The 26,872-nt window shown below is 43.5% G+C and overlaps 1 protein-coding gene across 2 annotated transcripts in view; it reads right to left on the bottom strand.

Annotated features, from left to right (window-relative positions):
• Slc25a12 (solute carrier family 25 member 12) overlaps nt 1-26,872 on the bottom strand; it is a 96,026-nt gene that overhangs the window by 50,735 nt on the left and 18,419 nt on the right. The window contains exons 3-4 of one of the 2 annotated variants that reach the window (XM_040745561.1): nt 13,674-13,816; nt 4,205-4,320 (exon numbers count right to left, since the gene is read on the bottom strand). In XM_040745561.1, coding sequence (XP_040601495.1) covers nt 4,205-4,320; nt 13,674-13,816 — 259 coding nt within the window. Of the gene's footprint in view, nt 1-4,204; nt 4,321-13,673; nt 13,817-26,872 lie in introns of those variants that run through there. The other variant, XM_040745559.1, reaches the window with a different exon arrangement.

Genomic DNA, 26,872 nt, shown 5'->3' on the forward strand with positions numbered 1-26,872 from the left:
GCTGCCAAATACACCCAAAGGTTCATTTCTCAGGAGAGATGAGTTCACAGTTAAAGAACATCACAGAAGCTACAAGCCTTAGTTAGCATTAATAGTCTACTATCAAGTGACATAAAACCCAACGAGTCCTCTCCTTTAACCTGAATCTCTTAGCTACTTTAGTAGCTTGTGCATTTTTTTCAAAACAGTCCTTTGTGTGATATCTAAAAAACAATACAAAGAATCTCAACGTTTCTTCCTGATTTAATCAAACACCCGGGTACCCCTACTGCATACCAAACTATCCTAGTCTGTGACCATTGGAGTCTCACTTCACCCATGTCTATACTTTTGTCTCCACAGAGAATGGGTACTGCAGGGTTCTTGGTGTTCATACTACCATGACCTGACACTTGGAATATCAGAGGTGATTATGTCTTCTTCCCTTTAAGAAAAGTCTACTTCAAAGGCACACATGGAATACATTTTTTGCTTGCTGTATGCCATGCATCCTGACACCAACACAGTACTATAAAAAAAAGGCACCCCTGGTTTAGAAGGTTTCTATGGTATGGGCATGTCCTTGGAAATTTTCATTTTGATGAGTTCCCAGTCCTAACAAACATGTGGGAGTGCAATGTGTATGAGTATTTCATAGAAAATCTAGAACATACAGTATGTTTTTATGTTTGTTCATTAGTATACAGTTAAGAGTTTCTTTTGGTTTTGTTTGTTTGGGTTTACTTTTTTAGAATTAAATCTTTGATAAAGCAATAAATGCCTTTATTTAATAAATGCATGGCAGCAAACAACAGCACCATGCAGTATTACCACTTAGGTTACCTCTTTCTAGTTCTACTCAGCGGGATACCAGCACACCAGTGGGTAACAGTGAGACACAGGCACATGTACACTGTACCTAGCACACACCAGTCATGCAATGACCTCCACAAGGCTCATGCCATCTGGCCGTAACAGAGATACAAGCCATTAAGTAATTACCCACAGCATGCATTAGAAGTTTATTAAAGATTATCAAAGAGGAAAATACTAATGCTTTATTTATGTGCAAAATAAAACAGAAACCAAACTCTAGAACCCTTTCCTGAGCTTTCATTCTGAAATGTATTAGCAAGGCCTTGACATAAACCCTCTCTCCAGAATGGAGGCATGTCTAACAACAAAAATCCTTATCTAGTACTCAAGTGGATTTCTAATGCTGCTATCTATATAAATACTTGCTAAGCTGCTGAGTTTAAATATATAGCTTGATGAGTGTTAAAAACATATCTAAAACAAAGGCACAGATGAGAACAGTATATACAAATACACAGATAACACCGGCACTGCTGTCAGAGTCCACAGAATATAGCAATGGCAAAGTGATTGGTCTCTGTTCTATTGCAGTTTGCATCAAATAGCTCTCCTTACTTTCCCTCGTGTGCACAAGAGGAAACTACCTTAAATAGCTCCAACTAAGAAATGAAAGGCCATTTGGTACAAAGGATTTAACTCTAGTGAAAGAAAAAATCAAATATCGTTTCCCTAAACATGTGTCTATAAATATATAAGAGCAATTCATTTTATTAAATGGATACAAACATAAAAACTGACCTTCATCACATACCCAAAAATCCTATAAAAATAAACTTCGAGTTGATGATTTCCTTATGCAGAGAGTCTGGAGTCTTGAAATGAGTGAGACTTAAAAATTTTATTACACGGCATTTGCTGTAAATAACAGTTGCAGTGTTTATTTTCTTAAAGACGTAAGTCAAACGTTCTCTTCCTTACTATCATTGCTTTCACGTCAGTTGGGAAGGCTGGCCTAAGAGTTGGGCCTGAGCTCAGTGGCAGAATGCTTACCTAGAATACATGAGGTCCTAGGTTCAACTTCCAGAGCCACAAAAAAAGAAAGAGAAAAATGATCTAAAAGCAGATCCTCAAAACTAGGGGTGAAGGACAGGAAGAGGGAAAAACCAAAGTCCTTACAGAATGAGAGCACGGGAAAGAGAAAGGAGGAGAGGGGAGGGGGAGGGAGAAACAGGAGGACCTGAACACACTGGACAAGGACCCCCGGAGTCTTTTTGATAACCCATAATAACCTTATCTGTAAATTATGGAACAGGAGAAAGAAAGCAAGACTCTGGGGATGGAGGCTCACAGGTCCTTCAGATTACGGCCAGTGTTGTTAAAAAAGAATAAAAAAAATCAAACTTTTTTTTTCAACCTGACTGTATTTCTTAAAATCCTAGCCCATAAATCATAACCTAAGGGAAAAACAAAGGAGTCATAATAAAGAATCTTAATAAGGTTAGGACCTAATTGTACACCCATGAGCTTTTATCTTCATGAAGTAAGGTGTGTGCCAGCCACTCAACTGCTTCCTATATTCACTTTAATCTCCTAATCAACAGTGACAGGAATCTGTTGGTGAAGTGTCTGTTCATGGAGTGTCTTCGGTGACGCTAAAAAGGGCACATATGAAAGCTGGGGAAAGCCCCCAAAGGTAGGAAACATAATCCTAAGGCGGGAGACAAAATAAATTAGACTCTGATTTTGAGAAACCTAATTCTTAATGTACACATGATATAAGCACGGGGACACTGTCAGCAACGCAGACTCGTGTGTCCCAGTTTCCCAACATCCCTGCGCCACGTTTGGAAGGGAGCCGTGTGAGCGTCTGAGCTACCTCCGGGGAGAACGCTCAGCACTACGGCGTTCATGCTGACTAACTGGGTATAGAGACTGTGCTTTCTCTGTAGCTCTGGGTGTTCAGGCAGAAAGTCAACCTTCTTCAGGAGGCCAAATGGTCAGAGCTTGCGGCCAGGCCCGGAGGACACCCGGTTACATGCCGAAATGTAAAGAGCTCTGAAGAGTATTTTTAAACAAAAATGTTCCTCACAGAGGGGGGGTTGAGTCAATTAAGAGAGGGGGAAAAATTGCCAAAGTAGACAGTGTGTCCACCAAAGTCAGAGGCAATTCTTACAATTATGGTGATGTTGCTTCCTTTATGGTTTTTATTTTGTTTTTGAGACAGGATCTCCATATAACCCTGGCTGTCCTGAAACTCACTCTGTAGACTAGGCTGGCCTCAGACAGAGATCCACCTGCCTCTGCCTCCTGAGTACTGGGATTAAAGGTGTGAGCCGCCACTGCCCTACCTTGCTTTATGTGTAAATAAAGGACAATTCTATTATAAATAAAGCAGCCGAGGGGATAACCAGTGATGTGAATTAGCCTGAATTACAAGGGTTTTGCTACAAATATTTGTGGCAATTCACACCACAAAAGGGGGTCAGTTTCACTTGTGGAAGATGAAAAGTTGGGGAAGTCTGTCTAACATACCAAACCTTGCTGAACTGAACACTTCAAAGTGACTAAGATGGAAAACTTCATGTTATTTGTTTTAACCATAAGAAAAAAAAATGTTTCCAAATATTAAAAGAAAAAGAAAAGACAGGGGTTTCTAAATCCTGAGAACACTACATTTTTTATTTAAAAAATGCTGAAGGAAAGATTAACCAACAGTGAGCATCAACTAATTTCTACAAATGAAAACTTTCAGAGATGAATGACAGCTGAAAAAAGAGGAAAAAAATTCCAGTTTGTATACTTCTGAGGCAATGCTCCTACCAAAGGATTTACATCTATTTCAGCGTCAACCTTGGATGACAATTCTACTTTCCTAGTCTTTGTTTCCCAAAACCAAGGCTCTAAAGTGAGGAGCAGGCTTTGAGACTCTAATTTTACCTTAACTTCATTATGCCCACGTCCCCTTGTGGGTGGGAAATGGTAGAATACAATTTTCCCAAGGTGCCATCAAGACTCTCCAAATTCCCTATTCAAAAAAAAAGTCAAACAAAACCCTCCAAGAGTGAGAAGACAACACTGGCATTCGAACTTTTACTTCATGAAGAGTTTTGCCCAGGCTGGGCCAGATGAGGAAAGCTCACTGACTCTTTTAGGAAGGCAAAACATCAGACTCTGAGAGTGCTGACTAAACATCACTCCTAAATTCCTCCACCTTTTGCAATAGTCTAACACTGAAGAAAGTAATGCCCACTCTTATTTGCATAAGTCCTTTTAGGGAATGATTACTTTGCTCACTGTCTAGGCCCTAAGTAAACAGCAACATGCATTCAGTAATTGCATTTGAGATGAAGAACTGGGCCAGCATTGAGAACTTTACTTTTTACTTAGGATCTTTTTTGTTTCCCCTTACCGAATGTCACCTCTCCGTTTCCACTCTTGTCAAACAATTGGAAAGCCACTATGAACATGGAATCTGGAGCACATAAAACAGATTCAAATGCCAAAAACTCTTGAAAGGAGATCAACCTGGAACAAAATAGAAAATGTTACTGGGGCTGGAGGGATGGTGGCTTAGCCGTTAGGAGCATGCAGTGCTCACACAAAAGACCCAGATTCGATTTCCAGCACCCGTATCAACCACCTGTCGATCCAGTGTCCTCTTCTGATCACAAGGCATTCAAACACACGCGCGTACACACACATACACACACACACACACACACACACACGATTTTTTAAATTACTGGCTAAGAAGAGAATAGAAAAATACTGGACCTTTTTATGAATCAGAGCTGGAGTTTAATACACGTATTTTAATATAAGCTACAGCATGAGAGTTAAGAGAAACAGGTCCACAGACTAAAGCAGGACACACCTGAGAGCCTGACTGTGTGATTCTTGCAGAAGTCACAGAGAGGAAAACACACCCTGGGTACCCGCTCCTCACGAGAGAGTCATCAATACCAGGCACTTACTATGTGTTGCTGTATGAACTGTAGCTCAGGGTAAGTGGGTGACAGACTCAGGGTAGATGCATTTGTGGAAGGGAAGGAATAGTACATTTTTGTAAGCCCTTAGCAAATTAACGGACATGAGCATTAATCAATAGCTCCTAACATCACAGAGATAAGAGTGGACCAAAAATAAGCCTGAATTTGATCAATAGTCTCTCCACCCCAGCACTGCTGACACTTTTATCCAGATAATCTTTTATTGTAGGATCTTCTAGGGTTTGTAGCATATTTAGCAGTATCCCTGGGTTCTGAGCATGAGATGTCAATTTCATCTCTCAGTTGTGACAACCGAAAATGTCTTTAGATACTGTCAAAGACGTCCTAGAAAACAAGATTGCCCCCATTGAGAACCAGTGATTTAGAACTAATCATCACTTTAGAGACAATACAATGCACAAAGAAACATGTTAACCACAGCCACAGAAACAGCCTATAGGAAACCACAGGACAGTACAGGGAACCAAGAAAATAAAATTTAGAAGTGAAAGTGCATGAGAAGAAAGATAACATGGGCATTCCTGTAAATTAGCTTGTGCAGCCCTAGGGGGCCAAAGGAGCAGAAAGAAGGGATTCTGGGACAAGCTGTCTGACTGTATGTTACTGTTGGTAATTCATCTCGATAGATCTGAAACTTTCCCATTGGACCACCAAGAGCACCTCTGAGAGACTGCCCTGCTTACAACCCAGCATTCCCTGTGGACCCTCTGCCGCAGACCTGGGGTATTCTACCTCTCTTTTCACGTGTGCCCAAGTATAACTCAGGAGAAATAAATCATCTCCTTCTTGCTGTGTTGGCTGAAGAATCTATATCTATATCTAAACATATATACATAGATACACAAACACACACACACACATATATATATATATATAGTATATATAGTGACTTCAAAATGGATGTGGTGGCACATGTCTATAACTCCAGAACTGGGGAGATGAGCCAGGAAAACTAGGAGTTCAAGGGCCAGCTTCTACTAGATAGTAAGTTCAAGGCTAACCTAGGCTACATGGGATAAGGGAGGGCTCAGAATCTTTCAGAAATACAGAAAAGTATTTGTACACAAATTATGCTGCCTGGAGCTTTTGGCAAAATAAGTCAAAGGACAGAAATCTAAATAAAATAAATTCAATAGTTATTTTGATAATTATCAACAGTGGTAAGAACAAGAAATCACTACATTATTCTGTTATGTTTGAAAAGACAGTAATACATTTTTTAATGAACCCTCACAACAAAAGGTGAAATCACACATTACTGTATTTCTAGAACTTAAGCCTTAAGGTATATATTTAATGAGTCAAAATGACTCAAAGCTGCCCTTAATAACCTCACAGAGCATGCGTGTGTCAGCTGTAGAAGTCACAGCAACGTTGACACTGAGGTTCCATGTTTCTGCTTTTCCTTTCCTTCTTCCTTTTTCCTGTTCTTTTCTTTTTGACAGGGTCTCACATAACCCAGGCTGGCCTCAAAGTCTCCATGTGGTAGAGGATGATGTTGAATCCCTGATCTTCCTGCCTCCACCTCCCATGCTGGGACTATTGGCTTGTGTACCTACATGGCCTGCAGCACTGGGGGGCAGGGAGGGGGCATACAGAGGCAGGCAGATCTCTGTGAGTTCGAGACCATCCTGGTCTACAAAGCTACATAGAGACACCCTGTCTTGAATAATAAAATAAAAACTAAATAAAGTAAGTAGGGTACAGTATCATGGGCAAAGGGTGGCCCTGGATGAGTTCCTTAGTCTCTTAGTTTCCTTACACGTAAAACGTTTAACATTTAAGTCTCAAGTTTGTTTTGAGAAATCCATGATATAAAGCATCTATACAATTGCTTGGCACAAACAGACACTATTGCAGCTTAGCTATAATCATCACCATTACTATAAAATAGACCCAGAGGCACCACCAGATGCAGGTCTGCAAAGAGGAGGGACACCCAGGCTCAGAAGTGAACCATCTTTAAGTTCTATGCCTGGGATTTGGGATCTGCTCACCCTGTGTGGCTGGCAGTCTCCCTGTATCCTTCCCTGAAAACCATGGTGACACTGGGCTGTGGTGGCACATACCTTTAATGCCAGCATTCAGGAGGCAGGGACAGACAGGTCTCTGAGCTGGAGACCAGCCTAGTCTACAGAGCAAGTTCCAGGGCAGCCAGAAATCTTGTCTAGGGTGGGGCTGGAGGGGAACACGGTGCCATTAACACAACACAGACCTCACTGACAGTCCTAGGAGCTTGGAGCCTATGGGGCACACTGGCCCTCGATGCACCACAGCTTTTGTGAGCCTATGGGGCACGCTGGCCCCGGTGCACCACAGCTTTTGTGAGCCAATGGGGCACGCTGGCCCCGGTGCACCACAGCTTTTGTGAGCCAATGGGGCACGCTGGCCCCAGTGCACCACAGCTTTTGTGAGCCAATGGGGCACGCTGGCCCCGGTGCACCACAGCTTTTGTGCCATTCATGTTTCCCCATCTCCAGCAGGAGTGAGTCAGAGACGGAACAATTCTCCATGTCCCGGAACTTTGCAAGATGTAACCTCCACCCCTGACTCACCTGTTCTTTTGTTTTGTTTATAATTCTTTTTTATTTGGCTCTTTTTGCTATTCCTGTTGCAACATGCCAGAACCAACCATACATTCCTCAAAAGCAACAAGCTGGGTGGGGTGTCATGTGTGAGGCCCTGGACTCCACACCCAGCTTCAAGAGGGAGAAAGGGATGGAGGGAAGAAAGGAAAGGAGGAGAGGGAAAATCAGTATGGGGCGCTGAGCTTGAATGAAACAAAAGGTCAGCCACGAATGGGGTTGCTGGGATTGACTGGAGCATGTAACACAAGGGGAACGGTGCATAGGCAGGGGTACCAGAAGCACTCATTAGCTACATGTTTTCAAATGCCTGAAAACTTATAATGAGGAAAGACCAGCATTACTTCTTCTGTCTATAAAAGTAATCTAGGGCAATGATGGCACACACCTTTAATCCCAGCACTCAGGAGGCAGAGGCAGGCAGATCTCTGTGAGTTCGAGGCCAGCCTGGTCTACAGAGTGAGTTCCAGAACAGCCAGGGCTACACAGAGAAACCCTGTCTCAATAATAATAATAATAATTATTATTATTATTATTATTATTATTCTAACACTTAAAAGCAATAGATGAGCTGATTATGTATTTTTTTAAATATGAGCAAAAATGTAACAATTTGATTTTTGTTGTTTTGTTTTATTGTTTTTTGTTGTTGTTTGTTTTTTTGAGACATGGTTTCTCTGTGTAGCTCTGTCCTGGAACTCATTCTATAGACCAGGATGCTCTTGAACTCACAAAGCTCCCTCCACCCGGCTCTACCTCCTGAGTGCTTAGATTAAAGGTGCAACAACTTGATTTTTTAAGTGTCCAGAACTGGGCATCAAAAACACAAGTGACCTTGAAGTATAGAATGCATCACTTTGAAACATACTTGGTGCTCAGTAATAAAACTTGCTTTTATAAAAGAAAATCAAAGACTAGCTCCCTGTCCAGCTAAGGCTGTAGCTGCTGGCTAGCAAGTGGAATTTACCCAACAGATGTGTTTTCTTTGGCAAACAAAGATGCACTTGTTGGCAACACTGGGAAATCCTAAGATTTCATACAAACATCCAATTTTCAGATTTCCGTTGACAAATTGCAAGCTTGGGCAACAGGAGGCATCTGGTCCTAAGTGACACTTGGTAGCTCTTGGTGTCAAGCAGGCACTGCCTCCAAAAAGACAGCTATAGCCCTTGGCTGCCTATGCCTCAGGACACTGGAGACTCACGGAGGTTTACTATATGCAGCACGGCAGTCCCTGTTAAAATGCAAGTCCTATGGAACCTGCTAAGTTGATACATTTTGCCCATCAGCACATTCAGATATCCACCAAACTACTGAGGGGCTCGGGTACGGGAGCCAGTGGGACACATCTGTAGGCACTGACTTTCCTGCCTAACAAATTTTGTGAATGTGTAGTCCATTTCCCCACTAAGTCTCCTATCAGAATAGAAAGTAATATAATGCCAAAACGCTTATGTTACTTTTGCAGTTTTCTACAAAATTTTGTAAAATAGCCAAGATTTCTACCAAAATGAATGGGTCTTCAACATGCATGGTACATTTAAAAAAACAAAATGCTCATGAAGAATCAGAGAAAAAACTGGGTCTTCCAGGTACAGCCGATAGAACTTCCAGATGAAATTCTGACTAGACTAAATATAGAAACCACTATCCTAGAAGTTACAGTTTCAAAGAAGCAACTGTCTAAATATTTTAGATCAGATCACATTATAATAGTCTCCGTGATCTGCATTTAATGCCTAAAATCACTTTACTTTTCATTACGCAACTAGAACTCCCAAGTTTAAGCCACAATCTCACAAATAACACTTGGCTGATGGCTTGACTTTCAGACAACCCATCAGGCTATTTATACCACACGATGCTGCTTCTGCGTGACTGTCTGTATCAAACACCATATTTCATCATCTAATGGTGGACAAGGAATGACAAGAAAGAGCAGTTCCTGGGCTGGAAACATCAGAGGGAAACATTATGTTCTTTTGTGCTAATAAAGTTCCAAAAACAATATAAAAGTAGCCACAAAAGACTTACCTGAAAGCATGCATATTCTAAAAGCAGGTCTCAGACCCAACCAACAAAATAGGACTGTTGTCCACTCCTAAACCGGTTCTTGCCTCACAAGTTGCTTAAACTTGTCTCCACTGATACTGCTCCCTCCCTCAAATTACATCCTGTAGGACTCAGCATCAAAAGACTGCAACAGGTCAGGCAGTGGTAGCACAAGCCTTTAGTCCCAGCACGCTGGAAGCAGAGGCAGGAGGATTTGTGTGAGTCCCAGGACAGCCGGAGCTACACAGAGAAACCCTGTCTTGAAAAACAAACAAAACAAAAGCTGTAACAGAACCTTAACTGAGGCCAGAGTAAAAATAACAGTTTCATTCTAATCCTACATTCACTCTCCTAGGTAACAGTGACAGCAAGAAAGAGAAAAATGGAGAAAGAGAGATTAAAGGTTATAGATTCCAAGCAGAAAATGGGACTGGATGTTAAGAGAACTGATTTTTTATTACCAAGAGAGCTGATCAACTGCTCTGAGCCTCTTTTCCTTAACTGTTAAACAAAGGCTGACTTCTCTGAATGAGTGAAACAGTATCAAAAACTTTGATTCTGTTGGATTAAAATGTAAACCCTTAACCATAATACTAAGCCTTTCCAAAAGCCTAAGATTCCTCCCTAGAAAAATTCTGATACAAATCAGACACATTCTGTGCTTATATTCAGCAAGTCCAACAACTTCTGAACACCATGCCTCAACAAAAAGGCAAGAATCTATCTGAGTCTTCTAGAAAACTCTATTTTTTTCTGGAAGTAATTTGTGGGCAAAATGAGACTGTCTTGAAGAAATGAAAAGAAAGAGAAAAGGTGAAAAGCGCTGCCGGGTGTGGTGATCCCTGTAACCCAGCTCTTGGGACAGCAAAGCTGGGGGATTATCACCAGTTTAAACACATACCTCAAAACCACCACCAAAAAAAAGGCAGTGAAAGGGTATTTTTAAAAGGTAAACTCAGGGCTGGAGAGATGGCTCAGCCGTTAGGAGCACCGGCTCCTCTTCCAGAGGACACAGGTCCAATTCCCAGTACCCACATGGCAGCTCACAACTGTCTTTGTTTCAGGAGATTTGACACCTTTACTCCAATGCACACAAACATAAAGTTAAATATTTTGTTTTTTTACAAGAAGGTAAATCTCAACACTGGGAGACAGAAACAGGTGGGTTTGTGGTTATAAGCTAGCCAGGGCTGCATAGTGAGACTCTGTATTAAAAAAAAGGGGGGGGGAGTAAACTCAATTCAATATTACTAGATTATTCACTACACAAATCTATTACTGATACACTCAGCCAAATAATACTTGGATTCTACCTGACTGCATGAAAAATGTCCTACTTCGACAATGCACTTCAGCCTACAGGACTCAAAGTTTCAAAGGAGAATTGAAGTCATCTGGTCACAAAAGGCATGAGATATTTATATGAAAGCATGGGCATTCTAAAAACCATGTCTAGAAACCGGGCATTAGTGGCACACACCTTTAATCCCAGCACTCTGGAGGCAGAGGCAGGCAGATCTCTGAGTTCAAGGCCAGCCTGGTCTATAGAGTGTGTTCCAGGACAGCCTCCAAAACAATACAGAGAAACCCTGTCTCGAAAAAAAAAAAAAAAAAACAATGTCTAGAACTGGAGAGATGGCTCAGAGGTTGAGAGCACTGGCTGCTCTTCCAGAGACCCAGGTTCAATTCCCAGCACCCACCTGGTAGCCCACAGCCAGCTGTGACTCCAGTCCCAGAGGATTTGATGCTCTCACCTGGCTTCCTCGGGCATAACCTGCACAGACACACACGCAGGCAAGCATGAAACAAAAGTAAGGGGAGGGAAAGAGGGCCGAGTGTGGCAATGCACAGCTTTGAGCCAGGCACTCAGGAGACAGAAGTAGGTGCATTTGTGGGTTCGAAGCCAACCTGGCCTATCTAGTGAGTTCTAGGACAGCCAGAACTACATAGATAGAGACTTTTATTGCAATAAATAAATACAAAACCAGGTCAATAACAAACATGCCAATATTTTCTAAAAGAGCAAAATGTGCTCCCTTCAATAATTCAAAAGAAAGAATTCTAATTAAATAAATTAATTGTCATAGACTTTCCATCTAACCACTTCTTAGACTCTGTAAATGAGCTGACTGGCAGTTTGGTAGCTGATCTGACTTTTTGTTTTGTTTTGTTTTTTTCAAGACAGGATTTCTCTCTGTAACAGCTCTGGCAGTCCTGGAACTCACTACGTAGACCAGGCTGGCCTGAAACTCACAGAGATCCGCCTACCTCAGCCTCCCCAGTGCTGGGATTAAAGGCGTGTGTCACCACACCTGGCATCTGATCTGACGTTTTTAATACTAGACAAAAATGCATAGCTTTTATCCAACACCTGTCATTTACAACAATTAATCTTTCCAAGTCATTAACGACTCATTGAATAAACATTTGTTCACCGCCCAAAATTCCATGCACTGTGCCAAGTTTGGGACAGTAAAAGTGACCTCATAGTCAGCCCCGGCAGGAAGGGACTCTTGCATCAGTCTTGCGATTTCAACCATTCCAGTAGTCGGCTGACTAGACTGCATGAGACCTGTCTTGTCCTCTCCAATCTTCTCTTCTAAAGCATGATCAGATTTATAGTGGTGGAAAGACTCTTCACTGTCCAGTTTTTCACACAAGCATCTCTATATCTAGGGGAAAAAAACTGGAGTCTGGGGATATTGCTGAAAACTGCCATAGTGAACTATTGTTTTCTTTATGTAATTTGATGAATATTGTATTTGTTTCATAATCCAGCTCCATGCAATTTTACAACCATTAACAGCTCCATAGTAATGGACTAACTCCATAGTAACATGAATCTTATTGTTTCTGTGGCTTCACACCCATACACTACCAGGCTAAAAGTACCCCAAGACTGGGAGTCATTATGTTTAAGACACAGCAAAGGCCCAGCATGCAAAGTCTGCAGGTTTTACTCCAACTGCATCTTTTGAAGCAACAAAGCAATACCACAGTTGTCACACCAAAGTACTTACAACATAAATTCCCCACTGCTCACACACACACACACACACACACACACACACACACGTTCTTTCATGTTCTATGGCAATCCTTTTTCCCTCCCTGGAATTCTCTCTCTTTGTCCCACTACCAGAATGCTCCACTGGTTTCGTTCAAGTATCAGCTCTCCTATAATGTTGTCCTAACTACTTGAAGAGTTAGTGAAGCTTCCTGGGTACTTCTACTTTATATATGATCACTCTCTCTTACCCCAGAAATACTGACTTGTTTTTTGCTTTGTCTACTTCTCTCTTTTCCACTAAGCTTATTCTTAAGGTCAGCAACCTCATTTTATTCATGCTTATATTTAGAAAGCCTAATAGTGCCTGGCAAATTGTGGTGTTTAACATAATGTTTTCCAAAAAAATAAGTAGACAGATGAATACAGACAACTCCCTAAGTTCTTCATAGTGCTTATATACTCCTAACATGCTATAATTTACTTCTTTAATTTTCATTATTGCCTTTTGTGGCTTGCTTGCTGACACATTCTAACACTAAGAATAATGCCTGACACATTAGCAGGTACTCAGTATTCTTCAAATAAATGAATACAAAAACATTGGTTATAAGGAGCCCCTCCCAATCAGATTATTGATATAAAATATGACTTCTCTCATGTAAACTTTTTTCCAGAAAATAATAAATGACAGATGATGTCAGTAAATAATACCATTTTATAGATTTCAAAGGAAAGATACTGATTAGTATTAAAACTCTAGATACAGGGCTGGAAGGATCACTCAGTAGTTAAGAGCACTTGCTACTCTTACAGATGACACAGATTCAGTTCCTAGCACCCACATGGCAGCTGACACACTATCTGCAACTCAATCACCAGAGAATCGATGCCATCTTCTGGCCTTCTCACACACCATGCACATAGTACACACACATACATGCAGGCAAAACACTTACACACATAAAAATAAGTACATTCTTTAAGTAATTCAAGATACAGGCTGGTCATAGTGATGCAGCTTTAATCCCAGCACTCAGGAGACAGAAGCAGGAGGTTCTCTGTGAGTTCAAGGCTAGTCTGCTCTACATACTGAGTTCTAGGACAGCCAGGCTATGTACTAAGACGTTGTCCCCCCCCCCAAAAAAGATAATATGAAACTTACAGTTTGACATTTTAAATAAAGCATGTGACTAATTTCCAGAACATGTGTAAAGTTCTTACCCATCCTTGGTTTGATCAGCTACTCCTGCCAAGAGCTGCACAATCTTCGGGTTGATGTTTGGATCATTGTACAGGCCAAGATAGCGCTGAACAAAGTCTTCTGGGGTCATATAGTGTTCTCCATCCACCTCAGTACTGGCATACTGAAAAGTAGGTAAAAAGGCACATTGAACAAGTAGGATGATTCAGCATCATGTAGCAGCTAACAGCTGTTTGGGGAAAAGTGAACCAAAGGGCAGGCTGAAATCAAACTAAAGGTAATGAATGTGGATATTGCCTCTGGATAGTGAAAAACCAAACACCCAGATACCAACTTAAGACCACAGTAAAGACTGATGCATGGTCAACATCGATGAAGCCTAAAAATCTGCTAGGTGAATGAGCCAGGCACAAAGGCCCATAGTGTAGGATCCCATTTACATCAAATGTCCACAAAGGCAAGCCCATGGATGAGAACACAAATTATGACTGCCAGGACCTGAGAGAGAGAGATGGGAGATAACAGCTCTCTGAGAATGACGGATGTGTTCTCGAGTTACAGAGTGGTGAGGCTCACACATTTATAGATATTTAAAATAAAACCAACAACAGGAACCCTTTATGTCATGTGACTATTTAACCTCAGTTAAAAGTACATGCAGTGGGGCTGGAGAGATGGCTGCTCTTCCAGAAGACCTGGGTTTAATTCTTAGCAGCCACGTGGCAGCTGGCAGCAGTCTGGAACTATAGTTCCAGAGGATCTAACCCCCCAACTCCTTCTAGCCTTCTAGGGCACTGCAACCATGTGGTACAGACACAACCTGCAGGCAAAATCCACACACATAAAATAAAAATAAATGAATTTTTAAAAATAAGTAATTAAAATAAAATACATAGGGGCCAGCAAGATGACTCAGGGGGTAAAGACACTTGCTTACTCCAGTGGTGGTAGCACACGCCTTTAGTCTCAGGACTCAAGAGGCAAAGGCAGGTAGATCTCTGTGAGTTCAAGGCCAGCCTGGTCTACAGAGAGAGACGGAGGTACTTGCTAACAAGGCTATTTGAGTTCGATTCTAAGGAATCACACAATAAGAGAGAATTGATTTCCAAAAGCTGTCTACTGTGGAATAATCCTTCTGTACACTGTGAAGATGTGTTGCTCTCATTACTAATATGTGAGGAGCCGCCCTCGCTATCGCTATTGCCGTTAGAAGATGGCGCTGACATCTGCTGTCAGTTGGAGTTAACCGTTTAAGCTGTGCCTCTCCCGTGGCGTCATCTGGGGTGATGTGCAAACCACCAATCCCGGCTCTACACGTCTCACTCGGAGCTCCTAGGCTTATATAAGGGGCTGGGTTTCTTAGCTTGGGGTCTCCCTCTAAGAAGCTGATCATCTATCTCTCAAGATGCATTAAAGCTTTACTGCAGAAGGATCCGAGTGTTCTGCGTCGTTCTTGCTGGCGAGACGGTAGCGCGGGACATCTGGTGCCGAAACCCGGGAACTCTTCAACATCGCCGGCGCCGCGGGAGACCCCTCGGAAGACGGGGCGGATTCAGAACTGCAGGGACGTAGGTTCAGAGAGGTATGCTTTATCCTGAACAACCCCTTTCTCGACTTTGGCCTTAGTTTGTCATCACCGTGGGACGGGTCAGTGGAGGCTTTGGTGCTAGTCCTGTTTGTCCTTCTCCTTCATCGTGGCTGGTGCTGACAGAACGGCGCTGTCCATCTGGCGCTGTCCATCTGGCGCTGTCCATCTGGCGCTGTCAGTCTGGTGCTGTCAGTCTGGTGCTGTCAGTCTGGTGCTGTCAGTCTGGTAACGGAGTTGAGCGCCGTTTTTTAGATAAGCCGCTAGCGCGATGGGGTTGTCACAGTCAGTGGTTACTGCCCTACAGACTGTGCTAAAACAAAGAGATCTTAAAATTGCACCACGAACACTTCAAAATTTTGTGAAGGAGGTAGATAGAGTGGCACCATGGTATACTTGTTCCGGGTCCCTCACTGTGGCCTCATGGAACAAGCTAGGTAAAGAACTAGACAGGAAGCATGCAGAAGGAGATCTCCACTTAGGTACCAAAGCCATTTGGAAGCTAGTTAAAAACTGCTTGGAGGATGAGGCCTGTCACCCTGCTATAGTAGAAAGTCAGGGAACCTTAGAGGAAGTTCAGGATAGCATGTCAGAAACTGAACGGAGTGAGAGAATGGGAGCTCGCAAAAGGAAAGACATGTCTAAGAAAAAAGGCCCTCCCCAAGAAGTTAAGAAAGGGGGAGAGAAAGAAGGGAGTGATCATTCACCCCCTAACAAATCTAAGAAAAAGAAAAAGCCAGAATCTAGTCTGTACCCTACAGTAGAGCTAGAAGCCTTGGAGCTAGATAATTCTGATTCTGACACTCTGTATTCTAGCGAAGAAGGTGGTCTAGAGGAGGAGGTGGCACGGTATGAGGAAGAAAGATATCACCCTGATAGACACCGGCCACTGAAAACAAAAATGAATGTGAGGCCACCGCCTATAAATCCGGCGGGCTCACGCCCCTCAGCGCCTCCGCCATATGAGCTTCGGCTGAATACTGGTACTGACTCCTTTTTACCTTTAGAGGAACGGAGAAAAATACAAGTAGCTTTTCCAGTATTCGAGAATGTGGAAGGCGGAAGAGTACATACCCCCGTAGATTACAATCAAATCAAAGAATTGGCCGAATCCGTTCGTAATTATGGGGTCAATGCTAACTTTACCACATTACAGGTGGAAAGGCTTGCTAATTTTGCCATGACTCCCACTGACTGGCAGACGACAGTGAAAGCAGTGCTTCCCAACATGGGACAGTACATGGAATGGAAGGCTCTCTGGTATGATGCAGCCCAGGCACAAGCTAGAGTTAATGCCACGGCTGAAGATGAGAATCAGAGGCAGTGGACATTTGAAATGCTGACAGGTCAGGGTCAACATGCCCTTAATCAAACCAACTACATCTGGGGCGTCTATGGTCAGGTGTCGGCCGCCGCTATTAAAGCATGGAAGGCCCTCACAAAAAGGGGAGAGTCCAGTGGACACCTTACAAAGATTGTCCAAGGACCCCAAGAGCCATTTTCAGACTTTGTGGCCAGAATGACAGAGGCCGCCAGTCGCATCTTTGGTGATTCAGAACAAGCTATGCCCCTGATTGAGCAACTTGTCTATGAACAAGCAACCCAGGAATGTCGAGCGGCTATCGCCCTCGCAAAAGCAAAGGTTTACAAGATTGGCTCAGAGTGTGCAGGGAGCTGGGGGACCCCTAACCAATGCAGGACTAGCTGCCGCCATTTTACAAACGCACAGGTATAGAGATTTATCTAGTCGAAAAGCTTGTTTTAATTGTGGGAGAATGGGGCACCTTAAGAAAGATTGTCAAGCCCCTGAAAGAACAAGAGAATCGAAGCTTTGCCATCGTTGTGGTAAAGGTTATCATAGGGCTAGCGAATGCAGGTCAGTCCGGGATGTAAAAGGGAGGCTTCTGCCCCCTATTGAAGAACCCAAGGTACCCCAATCAAAAAACGGGTCACGGGGCCCATGGTCCCAGGGCCCTCAGAAATATGGGAACCAATTTCAGAAAAGCAATCAAGAGGAAGTAGAGGCTTCCGAGGAACCCCCGGAATGGACTTGCGTGCCGCCTCCGACTTCTTACTCATGCCCCAAATGAATGTTCAACCGGTCCCAGTCCATTCCCCTGGACCTTTGCCCCCTGCCACCATTGGGCTTATTCTGGGCCGTGGCTCCTTAACTTTACAGGGACTCATTATATATCCTGGAATTGTTGACCCGTATCATAAAGAGGAGATTCAAGTTCTCTGTTCTAGCCCTCGGGGTGTATTTTCTATAAAGCAGGGAGATAGAATTGCACAACTGGTGTTGCTGCCCTCCCTCGGGGATGGAGAAACCTACACTTTACAAAAAAGGGCTATGGGATCTTCTGGAAGTGATTCAGCCTATCTGGCTATACCCCTAAATGAGAGACCTACAATAAAATTGTTAATTAATGGAAAAGAATTTGAAGGGATAATGGATTCGGGAGCAGACAAAAGCATTATTTCACTCCATTGGTGGCCGAAGTTTTGGCCCACTGTTGTTTCATCTCATTCTCTACAAGGTCTTGGATACCAGTCCTCTCCTGCCATCAGTGCCTCAGCCTTAACCTGGCGGGATGCTGAAGGCAAACAGGGATGTTTTACCCCCTATGTGTTGCCACTCCTTGTAAATTTATGGGGACGAGATGTGTTACAAGCCATGGGCATGACCCTAACTAATGAATACTCCCCCCAGGCATCAGCCATTATGGCAAAGATGTGGTATACAAATGGTAGAGGCTTGGGTAGGCAAGAACAAGGCAGAATAAAACCCATTACACAACACGGAAATCGGGGTAGAAAAGGACTGGGTTTTATTTAGGGGCCGTTGAGGCTTCACGACCCATACCATGGAAAACAGAGGAGCCGTTATGGGTCTCTCAATGGCCTCTATCCTCTGAAAAATTAGAGGCTGTCACAAGATTAGTGCAAGAACAGGAACGGCTGGGGCATCTAGAGCCTTCTACCTCCCCATGGAATACACCAATTTTTGTTATTAAGAAGAAATCTGGGAAGTGGAGATTACTCCACGACCTGCGGGCCATTAACAATCAGATGCATCTTTTTGGCCCTGTTCAAAGAGGCCTTCCTTTGCTTTCTGCACTTCCTCAAGATTGGAAGCTTATTATTATAGATATTAAGGATTGTTTCTTCTCTATTCCACTTTACCCACGGGATAGACCAAGGTTTGCCTTCACTATCCCTTCTCTTAATCATATGGAACCAGACAAGAGATTTCAGTGGAAGGTACTGCCGCAAGGCATGGCCAATAGCCCAACAATATGTCAGCTGTATGTGCAGGAGGCTTTGGAGCCAATTAGGAAGCAATTTACATCTTTAATCGTTATCCATTATATGGACGATATTCTTATTTGTCACAAAGAGTTAGATGTTTTACAAAAGGCTTTCCCCATGCTGGTGGCTGAATTAAAACAGTGGGGATTAGAGATTGCCTCAGAAAAGGTTCAAATTGCAGATACAGGCCTCTTTTTGGGCTCAAAGATTACTCCCAAAAATATAGTTCCTCAGAAAATAGAAATTCGCAAAGACCACTTACAAACATTAAATGATTTTCAGAAACTTCTGGGAGATATAAATTGGTTGAGGCCCTTTTTAAAAATTCCATCTGCTGATCTAAAACCCCTCTTCGATCTCCTGGAGGGTGAGCCTCATATCTCCTCACCCAGAAAATTTACCCCTGCCGCCCACCGAGCCTTACAGATGGTGGAAGAGGCCTTACAGGAAGCACAATTACAACGTATTGAGGAGTCACTACCTTTTAATCTGTGTGTTTTTAAGACAGCTCAATTGCCAACTGCAGTCCTGTGGCAACATGGACCATTACTTTGGATTCATCCAAATGCTTCCCTGCTAAGATTATTGACTGGTACCCTGATGCTGTTGCACAGCTCGCGCTTCGCGGAATAAAAGCAGCTGTTACACATTTTGGCAGGGATCCTGATTCCTTGATTGTGCCTTATACTGCTGCACAAGTTCAGACCTTGGCAGCCACATCTAGTGATTGGGCAGTTTTAGTTACTTCCTTTTCAGGACAAATTGATAATCATTTTCCAAAGCATCCAATTTTACAGTTTGCCCTAAACCAGGCTATAGTGTTTCCACAAGTGACAGCTAAAGACCCACTCCCAGATGGGACTGTGGTGTACACTGATGGATCAAAAACTGGTATGGGAGCTTATGTGGTCAAGGATAGGGTTATATCTAAACAATATAATGAAACTTCACCTCAAGTTGTAGAATGTCTGATAGTACTGGAGGTTCTTGAGGCTTTTCCAGGACCCCTCAATATTGTATCAGATTCCTCTTATGTGGTTAATGCAGTTAATCTCCTTGAGATAGCTGGAATAATAAGATCCTCCAGCAGAGTTGCTAACATCTTTCAGAAGATACAAGCTGCCTTGTTAAATAGGAGATTTCCTGTTTTCATTACCCATGTCCGAGCACATTCTGGACTCCCAGGTCCCATGTCCTTAGGGAATGACTTAGCAGACAAGGCTACAAAGCTGGTGGCCGCTGCCTTGTCTACCCATGCACAAGCAGCAAAAGAATTCCATAAGCGCTTTCATGTGACGGCTGAGACCTTGCGCCGTCGTTTTGCTCTATCCAGGAAAGAGGCTAGGGAAATTGTTACTCAATGCCAGAATTGCTGCGAATTCTTACCTACTCCCCACATGGGAATAAACCCACGTGGCATTAGACCATTGCAGATGTGGCAGATGGATGTTACTCATATTCCCTCTTTTGGAAGGCTTCAATATGTTCATGTTTCTGTTGACACCTGTTCTGGCGTAATGTTTGCCACACCCCTAACAGGGGAAAAGGCCTCATATGTGATTCAACATTGCCTTGAGGCCTGGAGTGCTTGGGGAAAACCCAGAATTTTAAAAACAGACAATGGACCAGCATATACCTCTCAAAAATTCCGACAGTTTTGTCGGCAAATGGATGTTACCCATCTAACTGGCCTACCTTATAACCCTCAAGGACAGGGCATTGTGGAACGTGCCCATCGTACACTCAAATCATATCTGATTAAACAAAAGGGGAGTATTGAGGATGTTCTACCCTCGGTACCAAGAGTTGCTGTATCCATGGCACTTTTTACCCTTAATTTCTTGAACTGTGATGCCCAAGGCCACACTGCGGCTGATCGCCACAGTTTAGAGCCTGATAGGCCAAAAGAAATGGTAAAATGGAAAGATGTCTTGACTGATCTCTGGAAAGGCCCGGATCCTATTCTTATAAGATCCAGGGGAGCTGTGTGTGTTTTTCCACAGGAGGAAGAAAACCCCTGTGGATCCCTGAAAGACTCACTCGAAGAGCTCCTTCACAACTCCAGAATAAGAAGGATGGAGGCCAAGTGGGTGATGAAGACTCTCCTACTCGGGATGATGGTTCCTAGTATGATGGGAGAGTTACGGTGGGCCATCATGTCTACCTTCCCCTACCGATGCCAGTGATGCAGAATGCCCAGGTGTTCCCTAGATTTTTCACAACTAATAGAGAGTTGGGGCTTGCCTTTTTGCCTTTAGATCCTCAGATACAGAGTTTTCAGGATGAGAGAACCTTGTCATTAGTAGGAAGCTTGTGCTTTACTGTGATTTCTTCATTAAAGGATAATTTTATTCATATGGATCCAGAAAGATCTAATGCTAATCCTTTTGAATTAATGGAAGCTGTACTGATCTTTCTCCTATGATAGTGAGAAGGGACAGATTACTTTTGATTGGAAAGGGGCATTAGGCAACAGTCTGAGTGAGGGACAGAGCTATGGATCATCTGATTGGTCCTCCTCCAATGTTAAGTATACCCCTTTTAAGAGAATTAATTATTCAGCTGCCCTTTATTTGGGTTGTGAGTAATGATAGCTTAGGTAAGAATCAGAAAGAAATAAATTGCTCTGCTTAGAATTGTTTTTATGCATTATGCTGGGATGCTATTAAGCACCCTTTTGCTTTGGTAATGCGCATGCCTCAATTTGTTCCAGTTCCTGTTGAGGCGCCAAGTAATTTGAGTTTGTTTAGGGAAAAGCGAGATTTTTGGGATCTCTGCTATTATTGTGGGCCTGATAGCCACCGCCGCGGTTACTGCTTCGGTTACCGCCTCGGCCCTTGCACTTTCTGCCACTGTGCAGACAACTCAAACCATTAATGAACTATAGGCCACTGTGACCATGGTCCTAGATAAACAGGCCACTGCCAATTCTCAGATACAAGGAGGCCTGATGTTGGTAAACCAACAGATTAATTTGGTTCAGGAACAATTGGATATATTGTGGCAGATGGCCAAATTGGGATGTGAACAAAGTTGCCTGGCCTTTGTGTCACTTAGTACAATATGAGAATTTTACAAGAGCAGCTAACCTGTCAAAAGCTCTGTCTCAACATTTATTACAGAATTGGACTTTTGAGTTTGAGCAGACACTCCGTGAGTTGAGAATGGCGATCCTGCAAGTGAATTCGACGCATCTGGATCTTTCTCTGATGGAAGACCTCTCCCCTGGATTTCATCTGCATTTTCTTATTTTAAGGAATGGGTGGGGGTAGGATCATTTAGCCTAGTTCTCTGCTGTGGAATAGTGTTGATGCTTTGGATGGTGTGTACGCTCAGAGCCCAAACAAAAGGAGAAAGTGGTGGTGGCACAAGCACTTGCTGCCTTAGAACACGGAGCATCCCCTGACATTTGGTTAACCATGTTAAAGCAATAGGTCGCTGGCCTCCCAGCTCTTGCACCCCACGAGGCTAGTCTCATTGCACGGGATAGAGTGGGTAGGCTTCAGCAGCCCAAGGAGTTGCAAGGCTAAGCACTGCACAGGAGAGGTCTGCGGTATAACGACTTTCTCCTGGGAGATAAGTCATCTTGCATGAAGGTTCTATGTCATGATCTCCTTCCCCCAGAAAAACGACATCGGACTGGTCAGGGCTCTCTCTGGGGATAAGACCCTGGAGAGGAGCTTTGTACATGTTCCGAATTTGCACATGGGGATTTGACCTCTATCTCCACTCCAAAGTTGTGGGTGTCCTATTGCTTCAAAAATAAATGAATAGGGGGAGATGTGAGGAGCCGCCCTCGCTATCGCTATTGCCGTTAGAAGATGGCGCTGACATCTGCTGTCAGTTGGAGTTAACCGTTTAAGCTGTGCCTCTCCCGTGGCGTCATCTGGGGTGATGTGCAAACCACCAATCCCGGCTCTACACGTCTCACTCGGAGCTCCTAGGCTTATATAAGGGGCTGGGTTTCTTAGCTTGGGGTCTCCCCTCTAAGAAGCTGATCATCTATCTCTCAAGATGCATTAAAGCTTTACTGCAGAAGGATCCGAGTGTTCTGCGTCGTTCTTGCTGGCGAGACGGTAGCGCGGGACACTAATAAAAATCTGATTGGCCGATAGCTAGGCAGGATTTGGGGGGCAAAGAGAATGTTGGGAAGAAAGAGGGTAGAGTTGGAGGAATCAGCAGCAAGACACAGAGAGGAAACGGAAAATGCAAGATGAGAGGTAACTCCACATGGCGGAATGTAGACTAATAGAAATGGGTTAATTTAAGTTGTAAGAGCTAGTTAGTAATAGGCCCGAGCTATCGGTCAAGCACTTATAATTAATATTAAATCTCCATGTCAGTTATTTGGGAACTGGAGGACGGAAAGGAAAAGTCCACCTACAGCTGTTCTCTGTCGTCCACACAAATGCAATAGCGCGCGCGCGTGTGCACACACACACACACACACATGCACACACACACTTAATAAATAAATAAATAAATAAATAAATAATAAGGGTAAAACTACATGAGCTGGGGAAAGCAGCTTTCCTATCATGAGTTTAATCTACAGCACTGCTACAATAAAATAAGTAAGTAAACAATAAAAGCATTGGTAGGATTAAGAGATACCAGAAAAACTAAGCAAAGTGAAAGAGAGGCCAAGGACTGGAAGGTGATCTTGCAGACGCCTCACTTCCCAGATGCAGCCTTTGGTCAAGAGCCCAAGAGTGATGCAGAGCAGTGGGTGATGCATAGGCTGCCATTAAAAATGAAATTACCGTATCCTAAAGAGACCTTCCATTATTCCAAGTCCCAGTCCCTGGAAAAAGAGTTAAAAAGTCTTCCATATCTCATGCCAAGTTTTTGAAAGTATGCTTATCAAAGAAACCCCTTTTCATTCCAAGGACTCAGTGCATGGTGGCATGACCAAGACTCGTTACCAACAAAGAAGTAAGATCAGGGAATTTCCCAAACTGAAGAATAGAAGAGCCCACTTATGTCAAGCACACACACGCACAAAATTAATATAAAAGTCTCAGCAAGACTGCACTCATCCTCATAAAACTACAGGACAGCAAAATGAAAAAGAATAATCCTACAAGTCCTCAGAGAGAAACACTGGGTCAGAATAAAGTATTAGGGCAACATTTGTAAGCAGGCCCAAGAGAGTAGTTCCAGCCAGGAATTCTAAACTTGCCATCTAATGTAAAATTAGCTACACTATTTTGAGATATCTATATTCTCAGCATTACGTTTCTGCCTTCGCGTCCCCTTTCTCGGGAAACTGGATTTTTCTGTTACATGTTTTCATTTTGGGTGGGCACACATGCCACAGCATGAGTGTGGAGGTCAGAGAGCTACTTTCCATAGTCAGTTCTCGCCACGTGGATCCCAAGTATCAAACTCAGGCCACCAAGCAGTGTCTTCCTTCATCAGCTCTGGTAGCTCACTGGCCCCAGTCGAACTGTTTTTTTTTTTTTTTTTTTAAGAGAGTGAACTAAATCAAAGAGAGCATGTAGGAATCAGGGGCAGGTGAAACACTGAGGAAGTGGTCAAGGGAACCAGACCACGGTGCTGCAGGCATCCAGGGTACCTACTTCTGACCGTGGTAGACAGAGAGCCACAAGAAGCAAAGCCACAGGGAAAAACCAAAGAGCAGATTACCCAAGGCAGAGAGCGAGAAAGAAAGGGATGCTGGGAAGAAAGCAAGTCTGCTCAAATGCCACTTCCTCCCTAAACTCTACCTTGATCACTATTTAATACTCCTCCTTGGCCGTGTGTCTCTGTCCCACCTACTCTAGCCTAGCTGATTTTCCCTTTCACCAGTATTCCCTTCTAGCACTGTATTTTACCATCCCCCACCCAACACGTCAGAGGAGAATCTGTCTAGTTGGTTCCCTAATATGCCCCCAGCAGCAAAAACAGTGCTTGGTACATAGTAGGCACGCAAAGAAACATCATTAAATTAATGAAATGGTATACAAACAAGCAAATAAAAGTTTAATCATCTTTAACTATGAAAATGTATTCTTGTTGAACAAGAAATAGAAAATATCAAAATGAATGACTTGAGCCGGGGTGGTAGGGGCTCCCACTTGTAATCCCAGCACTCATGAGGCTGAGACAGGAGGATCATATGGTGTTTGAGAATGGCCTGCATCTGGTAAAGGCATTTACCACCAAGCTTGACAACCTGAGTTCATCCCCCAGAACCTACATGATGGAAGGAGAGAACAGAGTCCTCTAAGTTGTCTTCTGACCTCTACATGCGTGCACTGTGCTAGCATGCACACACACACACACACACACACACACACACACACCATAAATAAAATGTATTTAATTTTTTAAGCCAGGCATGGTAGCAACACACCTGAAATTCCAGCACTGGGAAGGCAGAGGCAGAATCAGGACTACTATCCCCAGTTCAAGGCCAGCCTGGTCTATATAACAAGATCTTGTCTCAAACAAACAATCGAAAAAGCACAACTTAGCTCAAAATAAACAATACCTGAAGTCTGAAGAATGCTGATACTGAATAATAACCAAACATTGTAACTGTATTGAGAAGAACGAAGGAGAAACCTAAAAGTACTGTAAGGAAGTTTACCTAGCTCACACACAAAGCTCTGGACTCCATCCTTAGTACTTACAGAAAAAGAAAGGCCTATAAACAGCAGCATAAAAATATAAAAGGAAATACCAAAATAAACAGCTAAAGGAGGTTTAAGTGGCTGCCTCTGGGGAGTAAGATGGAGAAGGATCAGATAAAGGGCCGCTGGTTTGCTCTTTGGTTAACTCTTTCAAATCACGGAGTGAACCAACCAGGAGGGAATTTAAACCCGTAATGTTTCCTTTGTCTTACTCTGAAAGCATCAAAAGTCACAGCACGTGCTGTGTCAACTTGCAAAAGAAGGGGCCTAAGGTGGTCTTCTTCACTAGCTGATGAGCTCTGGAGAAGCATCGTCCTTCCAAATGACTCATGCCCTGGCCACAGGACTACAAAAGTCACTCCTGAAGCAGTCTTGTGTTTTCATCCTGGCTCTGCTACAAATCAGCTCCTGTGAGTCTTTAGACAAGCTCATTCTTTTCCTAGGACTCTGGATCATGCACACTTGTGTGCCATGCGATAAAGTAAACCTTTGATACACTGAAAGAGTGGGTCTATAAGCAAAGGACCAAAAACAAAAGGCAAACCAGGGGCTGGCAAATCGGCCCTGCACAGAAGCACCGCACACTGCTCTGGCAGAGGCCCTGCATTCGGCCTGTAACTCTAGATCCAGAGGGATCCGTGACCTTTTGCCTTCTGAGACACTCACATACAAATGTGCATTACCACACATCACACTTGCACGCACGCGCGCGCACACACACACACACACACACAGAGAGAGAGAGAGAGAGAGAGAGAGAGAGAGAGAGAGAGAGAGAGAGAGAGAGAGAGAGAGAGAGAGTTAAGAATAATAAAAATCAACCTTAAAAAAACAAGCAAACTGGCCAGGCAGTGGTGGCGCACACCTTTAGTTCTGGCACTCGGGAGGCAGAGTCAGGTGAATCTCTGTGAGTTCGAGGCCAGCCTGGTCTACAGAGTGAGTTCCAGAACAGTCAGAGCTGTTACACGGAGAAACCCTGTCTTGAAAAACAAAAGCTACAGTATGCTAGCAATATCAGGAAGCGAATTCTAGAGGCCGACGTTAAGTGTGGTCTACCAACTCCTCTTGCACACTTCATCCCTTGTTCTTTCTTCAACATCTGCCACAATTGGATTTTCTGTTTGTTTTTGTTTTGGAAGCAGGGTCTCCTGTATTCTGAACTGGCCTCAAACTCACTATAACGTTGAACTTCAGATCCTCCCACCTCCACCCCCTCACCCCACCCCAGTTCTGGGATTACACGCATGAGCTACCCTGTCGTGCTGGAGATCAAAGAAGGCCTGATGCGAACTGGACAGGCACTCTGCCAGCTGAGCGGCATTCTCGGTCCCTGGCCAGGTTTAACAAGAGCACAAAATCAGCAGAGGTAGGGCAGGCAGAAGCGGAGGGAGGCACAGCACTCACAGGGCGACTGGAAGTGGCTAAGGAGGTCAGTACAAAGAAGTCTGAGAGCAGAATTTAAGGAACCCGGTGAGTCAACCGACGATGTGAACATGACTGCCAAATGCTAAGCAAGTTCGCAAGTGCACCATGGAAACCAAGGGCAGGTGGCATAGGGTGGGAGGACAGACCCATCAATACCTGATTTCAACCAGAGAAAGAAGATTTCGGTCTGGGGGGATAACTTAGAAATTTTTGTTCATTTCTGGGAACGGGGTTAATTGGAGAGAAAAATAGAAATAAATAG

This window comes from Mesocricetus auratus, unplaced genomic scaffold (assembly GCF_017639785.1).
Source record: "Mesocricetus auratus isolate SY011 unplaced genomic scaffold, BCM_Maur_2.0 Super-Scaffold_100004, whole genome shotgun sequence".
Classification (NCBI taxonomy): domain Eukaryota; kingdom Metazoa; phylum Chordata; class Mammalia; order Rodentia; family Cricetidae; genus Mesocricetus; species Mesocricetus auratus.